At 45.9% G+C, this 7,928-nt stretch overlaps 2 protein-coding genes across 2 annotated transcripts in view; both read left to right on the forward strand.

Moving 5' to 3' along the window:
• GLTPD2 (glycolipid transfer protein domain containing 2) overlaps positions 1–2,917 on the forward strand; it is an 11,547-nt gene extending 8,630 nt beyond the window's left edge. The window contains exon 4 of the mRNA XM_014530206.1: positions 2,905–2,917. Coding sequence (XP_014385692.1) covers positions 2,905–2,917 — 13 coding nt within the window. The remainder of the gene's footprint in view (positions 1–2,904) is intronic.
• PSMB6 (proteasome subunit beta 6) lies at positions 9–1,123 on the forward strand. Its single transcript, XM_014530251.1, has 4 exons — positions 9–219; positions 321–450; positions 641–785; positions 907–1,123. Exons 1-4 carry the CDS (start codon positions 29–31, stop codon positions 1,047–1,049), a joined length of 609 nt encoding a protein of 202 aa, XP_014385737.1. The 5' UTR covers positions 9–28; the 3' UTR covers positions 1,050–1,123.
• Positions 2,918–7,928: the final 5,011 nt, after the last annotated feature.

A 7,928-nucleotide genomic window follows, 5' to 3' on the forward strand; every position in this document is an offset into this window, starting at 1 on the left:
TTCCCGAGGCCAGAGGGAGTAGATAATAATGGGATGGAGGTGGGAGACAAGTGGGGTCCTTTCCCTCACTATCCTGTCATTCTGCAGGTCCTACATCGCCAACCGGGTGACTGACAAGCTAACCCCTATTCACGATCGTATCTTCTGCTGCCGCTCAGGCTCTGCAGCTGATACCCAGGCTGTAGCTGATGCTGTTACCTATCAGCTTGGTTTCCACAGGTGCTTGTGGGCTGGGAAGAAACAAGTATGTGAAGGGAGCTGGGATGGTCTGACTTCTAGGTGCTGATGATGCCTTCCCTGTGACTCCCCTCGTCTTCTAGCATTGAGCTGAACGAGCCGCCTCTGGTCCACACTGCAGCCAGCCTCTTCAAGGAGATGTGTTACCGATACCGCGAAGACCTGATGGCAGGAATCATCGTTGCAGGCTGGGACTCCCAAGAAGGAGGGCAGGTCAGATGCTTCCCGCCCCTGGAGTCTTGGGGCCATGCCTTTGATCTTCTCCCCGCCCCAGCCGTTTTCTGTTTGCAGCCTCTACCTCACTATTAACTCTTCCCAGATCAGTCCCACAGTGGACAGGTGAATGTACATGTGTTGTGAGGAGGGTACAACTGATGACTCTTTTCCTCCCTCCACTTGGCAGGTGTACTCGGTGCCCATGGGGGGGATGATGGTAAGACAGTCCTTTGCCATTGGAGGCTCCGGAAGCTCCTATATTTATGGCTATGTCGATGCTACCTACCGGGAAGGTATGACCAAGGAAGAGTGTCTACAATTCACTGCTAACGGTGAGAACGGGTTTCTGGGCCTGTGAGCTTCAACCCCCATACCCACGCCAGTCCAATTTTCATCATTCCTTGCAGTGATGCCAGCAGCCAACTCTGACCCCCAACTTTTTTTTATCCACAGCTCTCGCTTTGGCCATGGAGAGGGATGGCTCCAGTGGAGGGGTGATCCGTCTGGCATCCATATCAGAATCAGGGGTAGAGCGGCAGGTACTCTTGGGAGACCAGATCCCCAAATTCTCCATTGCCACTTTACCGCCTCCCTGAACTCTGGGATTCTAGGGTACAGTAAGAGACATCCCATACTGACCCAAAATTCAATAAACAGTTTGTCAAAAAGAGTCTGTGTGCTTTGGAGTTCTTTTTTTTTTACTTCAAGCCCAAACTTGTCTGGTCCACTACAGTTTGTACAGACCACTGCTCTGAGCTCTGGGGGCATTGGAGAGGAGCCTTTACAGGGGTGGTTTTCAAACTCTTCAGGCCACCTTCCCCCACATTTCCTTTCCTCTACTAGATCCAGCTCCTTGTGACACCAGACTGTAGTTTATGCGGAACTACCAACAAATGATCCTATCCCCACCCCTGTTCAAGCCCGAGGTAGAACTCAGTATTCTGACTGAGACTAAGGTCTCCTCCCCTTAGCCTGCCTCCTGCCTGTCATCACGGGAGGCTACTGGCTCTAAAGCCAGAAGGACTCCAGATCTCTTCTGACTCAGGCTCATGGTCTCCTCTCTCCTAAATCACCTCTGTCACCTCATCTTGTCAGGAGCAGCAGTGTGACTTCCTTGGCTTTTGGGAGAAAGGTGTTTGCAATTGGAGCTTCAGATGGACATTGGGTGGGAGAGGGCAGCCACAGAGAGTGCGGTGGGCCAGTTCTGGAAGCCACCGTTCCCATGGGGAGTGTAGTGATATGTCGGCCTTCAGCCCCTTTGATGGGAGGCAGAGAGTGGATTCTGGCCCCTCCATGGGGCTGTCTCCACTCAAGCCAGGGCCCTAAGTGAGCAAAGTGGTGTTCATTGACAGTGACCAACATTCTTAATCCTGTCCCAATCTTCTTTTCTCCCCACTATGGGCCAGGGAACTGAATAAGCTACATTTGAAAACTTTGCTCTAGAATATAATCCTGCCCTGTAGAGGGATAGTATCTGATTAAGTGAAAAAGAACTGAAAAGGATCTCTGTCCTCAAACGTGTACTTCAAACTTAAAGTAACCAATAGAGAACTTCTGATTTTCCTGCAAAACCTGTTCTGGTCCTCCCTGCCTTAGGGCATCTTTGATTCCTCCCTTTCCTGAGTACTCCACATTCAGTCTAACAGTAAGTCCTAAAACTCTCCAAAAGTACATCTAGAATCCGTCTGCCTCTCACTGCGCTGCCTTGGGCCAAGCCATCTTCATCTCTTGCCTGGAGGATGGCAACACCCTCCCCTACATGGCCTTACGGCTTTCATACTTGATCTTCTCCAATCTTTTCCAGGTACAGCAACTAAAGTAATCTTTCATTGTAAGTGAAATCATGTTGTTTCCCTGCTCACAATTCTTCAGTGGCTTACCATTCCATCTAGAATGCTATTTTAATCCCTTACCATGGCCTAGAAGACTCAGCAGTTCCCCTCAATCTTGCCACTCCAGTCACTGGCTTTTTTCCCTAGAACCTAAGAGGTTTTGCACTTAATAGTTACTGTGTTTTTTTTGCCTGAGACTACTCTGCTGATTTTTTAAAAATATATATTTTATTGATTTTTTACAGAGGGGAAGGGAGAGAGATAGAGAGTTAGAAACATCGATGAGAGAGAAACATCGATCAGCTGCCTCCTGCACATCTACTGGAGATGTGCCCGCAACCCAGGTACATGCCCTTGACCGGAATCGAACCTGGGACCTTTCAGTCCGCAGGCCGACGCTCTATCCACTGAGCCAAACCGGTTTCGGCAGCTCTGCTGATTTTTTAAAAAATTATTTTTTAGAGCAGTTTTAGGTCCACAACAAAATTGACCAGAAGATACAGAGATTTCCCATAACCTTCCTACCCCCCACATATGCATAGCATCTCCCACTATCAGCATCCTGCACTGAGTGGTGCACTTTTTACAGTTGATGAGCCTACATTGACACATCATTCAGGTCTCAGCTCTGAATGGCACCTTATCAGAAAGGCCTTCCCTAACCACCTGAAATTTAAGAAACAGTCCCCCCACCACCACCTCTTCCATATTACCCTGTTTAATTTTCTTCATAGCAGCAGTTATTGTTATCTCATATTATCATGTTTCCTTGTTTACTTATTGTCTACCTCCTCTATTAGGAAGTAAGATCAGTGAGAAGAGAGAATTCTTTCTGCTTGTTCACTGATATATCCTCAGTGCCTAGTAGAGAGTGGACACTGAATAAACATGACAGCCCTATCTGCTGTCCTGCCTAGCCCCCAGCCTCTCCAAACTGCTCTCACCACACTCAAGTCTTGCAGTTTGATTTCAGCAAACTTCCAGCTAGCCACAGCGGGGCTCTTCATTAGATCAGCTACATCATATTGACCACTCCTATGTTCCCCACTCCCACCCAATTCTGCACTTCCCACCTCAGCCCCCTAACCAAGTCTACTCCCCATCTACTCTTCCATCTCAACATACATGCACATACACAGAACATTTGGCAACTCTAAATATATTTAATGAGAAGATCATGAGGGACTTGGGGGAGCCAGAAATGAATCACTGAGAAGCGGGGGGAAGGAAGGTTGCCAAGGCTTCCTAGAAGTTCAGTCCCTGGTTGTTCCCTTCAAATGGTAGAGAATATATTTAATGAGAAGATCACAAGGGACTTGGGGGAACCAGAAACTGGAATCACTGAGAAGTGGGGGGAAGGAAGGTTGCCAAGGCTTCCTAGAAGTTCAGCCCCTGGTTGTCCCCTTCAAATGGTAGAGTCATTGGCTGATGCTATGTCATGCAGCTGGTGGCGGAAGGAGAGCCGGGCTTTCCTGCTGAAGTAGGCACTAGACCCTAGGGAGGGCATCCCTCCCTCAGTCATGATGGGGGCTATCACTGGGCTGGGATCTGGATCTGGAGGGGCAGCTGGATCCAGACCTAAAAGGGAGATTGAAAGAAGAAGGGAATTGTGAGTCTGGATCCCTTTTACCCCCACACCACCACCCTCAGTGAGGATGAAAAAGGCCAGGGAAGACATCTGAGGGTCCTGGGTGAATGTTGGTGGCATCAGCAGAGAGAGGGAGAGGAGTCATTGAGAGAGCAGGCCTGTGCAGTTGCAAAGGACCCCACACTCAGAAGGGCCCCGTGCTGGGTGTACTGCTCTACTCTCGTCATCTTGAAATTCTTAATCATTTTTTAATATAGGGTCCCACTTCTGCATTTTGCATTGGGCCCTACAAAGTATTTAGTCAGCTCTGTGGGGAAGTCATAGACCCACCTCCCATCCAGGGAAAACAGACTATCTTTTCCCTTCACTGGGTTAAGCATTCACTTTCTCCCAGTGCAGTTTATAGCTTCCTGATGCCCACCCTTTTTCCCCATACCTGCTCCTCTTTCAGTCCCCCGCTGTCTCCGGCACACACACCATGGGAAACACCATGCCCCCTTGAGACCCATCTCAACAGTGGAGGAGACCAGGGTGTTGGGAATGGCCAGGAGGGCCCCAGGAGAAGGGGTGTGGTTTCCAAGCCCCACTGTGGGCAAAACTACCACTTAGCCTCAGACCGCCTGGTGATTAGAGGCGCCAGGAGATGGAAGGGGGAGAAGAGGGTGGAGGGATACCCCACTCAAACACCTGTCCTTTTGTGCCCTCTTAATTTGGGGGCTCTCTTGAACCTTGTGGAGAAGCAGGAGACTGAGACGGGTGGCATGGCAGAGACACGCAGAGGGGCTGGGACATACAGGTGCAGTGAAAATTCACTACAGCCATGCTGGACATCTTGGTGCCAGCCGGTACACTGCTGGGGACTCATTTGTATTTTCAAGTGAGAATTCCCAAGATGTAAAGTTTTAAAGAATAGTCCTTTTTTAATTTTAATTTTATTTTATTTAGAACAGGAAACTTTATCAGTCAGGGAAATATTATGTTCTCATTAAATGATACAGTAGCTCTTGTCCCCTTTTATGAAGATAATGAGTTGTAATTGATCAATTATGCTGTGCCAGGTAGATTCTACGGACTCGCACATGTTATCTTTATCATGTCAGTGTTCCTTTGAGGCAAGTGTTATTACTATCTGATTTTAGAGGCGAGGAATCAGAGGCACTGAGACTCGGTAACTTGCCCAAGGCACACAGGCAGTTCTCAGCAGGGCAGGAACTCACCCCCACTCCCATCAGTCTGACTCCAGAGTCCACTTTGCTTGTCACCACACTGAGCTTCCCAAGCATGTCCCTGGCAGGCTTTGAGGCCCTCAGCCAGGCAGGGAAGGTGCCCAGAGCCTGGGCTGGGAGCCTCAGGTCCACCCTAGACAAGGACTCCAAATGCCCTTTAGTAAAGCTGCACTAGAGTATTCCCTTATGATGTGGGTGAGAAGGGTTGGGAAGCACTGCTGACTATATTGCCTGACTGAGACAGAAATCTGTTTTCTGTTTTTAAATTAACTTTATTTATTGAAGTAAAAATGTACACATAATTTAATACACACATCCTAGTGTACAGTTCTATGGGTTTTGACAAGTATAGACACCCATGTAATCACCACCCCAATCAAGATACAGGACATTGCATCACAGAGTTCCCTTACATGTCCTTTCACAGTCAATCTTTTCCCCACCCCCTGCCACAGGCAACTACTGATCTGATTTCCACCACTGTAGATTGGTTTTGCCTGTTCAGAACTTTATATAAATGGCAGCATATAGTATTACTCTTTTGTGTCTGACTTCTTTCAGCATCATGGTTTTGAAATTCGCTCATGTTGCATGCATTAGCAGTTTTGTGTGTGTGTGTTTTTTTTTGGTATCAACTTTATTAAGAGAGAATTCACACATCATAAAATTCACCCTTTTTAACCTTCTGTCCAACATTTAGCAAGGCTGCAGTGGTAGCAGCTGCTCTTTGAGCTTCCCTGTGCTGCCAAAGAGGACAAGAAGAAGAAAAATGCCAGAAAGTTGGCCAAGAAAGACAAAGACCCAGTGAACAAATCTGGGGGCGAGGCCAAAAAGAAGTGACCCAAAGCAAAAGTTGGGGACAAGCTCAATAGCCCAGCTTCATTTGACAAAGCAACCTATGACAAACTCTGTAAGGAAGTTTCCAACTATAAGCTTATAACCTTGACTGTTGTCAGGACAGCTCTAGGAGCTCCTTAGTAAGGACTTATTAAATTAGTTTCAAAGCACAGAGCTCAAGTCATGTACCAGAAACACCAAGGGTGGGGACGCCCCAGCTGCTGTCGAAAATGCATGAACAACAGGTCCCACCAGCTGTACATTTTGAAAAATAAAACTTTATTAAATAAAAAACACCCTTTTAAAGTGTACAATTCAGTGGTTTTTAGTGTAGTCACAGAGCTGGGCAACCATCACAACCAATTTTATAACAATTTTAAAACATTACCCTCAAAAGAAAGTCTGTACCCATTAGCAGTCATTCCCCTGTCCTTCTCCCCAGCTACTGGCAACCACTAATCTACTTTCTATCACTATGGATTTATCCTTCTGGACATTTCATACAAAAGAGTCATACAAAATGTGGTTCTTTTGTGTCTGGTTTATTTCACTTAACATGTTTTCAAGATTCATCCATGTTGTAGCGTATCAGGACACCGTTCTTTTTTATGGCTGAATAATATCCTACTGTAGAGATTAAACCACATTTTGTGTATCTATTGATTAGTTGATGGACATTTGGGTTGTTTCTAGTTTTGGGTTATTTGAGTAATATTACCATGTACATTCATATACAAGTTTTTGTGTGGACATGTTTTCAGTTCTCTATGGTATATATCTAGGAGTGGCATTGCTGGGCCATATGATAACTCTATGCTTAACAGTTTGAGGAACTTTTCCAAGGTGACTGCACTATTTTATATTTTATGCACTTTTATTGCTAAATAATATAGCCTATATACCACCAATTAATCAAAATAAAAAACTTCTGCTCTTTAAAAGGCACCATTATTTTATTTAAAAATTTTAAAATTTATTTATTGATTTTTTGGGGGGGGAGCGGAAGGGAGAAAAACATTGATTTGTTGTCCAACTTATTTATGTATTCATTGGTTGATTCTTGTATGTGCCCAGACGGGGAATGGAACCCACAACCTTAAAAGGCACTATTATTTTAAAAGGACGAGCCACATTTTAGAGGAAAATATTTGCTATACATATATCTGATAGAGGATTTGTATCCAAATATATATCTAGAACTCCTACAATTCAATAATAAGACACCGTGATTAAAAAAAAACAAACTTAGTGAAGACTTAACACTACAAAAGATCTACAAATGGCCAGTAAGCACATGACATATGGTCAACATCATCGATAATCAGAGAAATACAAATAAAACTACAGTGATGTATGACTTTACATATTAGGGTGGCTAGCCCTGCAAAGATTGGCAGCATCAAATGTTGGCCATGTGAGGAGCAACTGAAAATGTCAGATGAGACAACTGTTTTGGAAAACAGCTTGGCAGTTTCTCACAAGGTTAAAGCACAGTTACCCGATGACCCAGCAACTCCCCTCCTAGCTATTTACCCAAGAGAAATGAAAACATGTATCTACACAGACGGACACAGGAACGTTATAGGAGCTTTATTCACAAGAGATAAAAACTAGAAACAACCCAAATGTCCCTCCAAAGAAGAGATAAAGAAATCTGCTTTCAAGTGTTTTGAAATAGATTGTCCTTTACAACCTGAACATGTTCCTGTTTCCTCCTACGCTGTAAGTTCCAGGACAGCAGCTCCCGCGACTGTCTCGCTCACTTCTGTAAGCTTCACGTCTGGCGGGAGCAAGTGCGCAAAAACTGTTGAATGAATGAAAGAATGCAAGCCTGCGTACATTGACTTTATGGCCACCATCCCTCGGGCCTTTTATCTCCCCTCCCATCTACAAACGCCGGCCGGGAGGTATCCGGTGTGGCTCACTGCCCGCCCGGGAAGGAACCGACGCAGGTCCCCACCGGGAGGCGCGTCTCCGTTGGGGCCGGAAAGC

Source organism: Myotis brandtii, unplaced genomic scaffold, assembly GCF_000412655.1.
Source record: "Myotis brandtii unplaced genomic scaffold, ASM41265v1 scaffold728, whole genome shotgun sequence".
Classification (NCBI taxonomy): Eukaryota; Metazoa; Chordata; class Mammalia; order Chiroptera; family Vespertilionidae; genus Myotis; species Myotis brandtii.

Excerpts from the sequence above, each read along its gene's own strand:
- PSMB6 (XM_014530251.1), top strand. The coding sequence starts at position 29 with ATGGGATGGAGGTGGGAGACAAGTGGGGTCCTTTCCCTCACTATCCTG. Across the intron at positions 451-640 it reads ACTCCCAAGAAGGAGGGCAG|GTGTACTCGGTGCCCATGGG; the intron begins GTCAGATGCTTC and ends TCCACTTGGCAG. Across the intron at positions 786-906 it reads TCTACAATTCACTGCTAACG|CTCTCGCTTTGGCCATGGAG; the intron begins GTGAGAACGGGT and ends TTTTATCCACAG.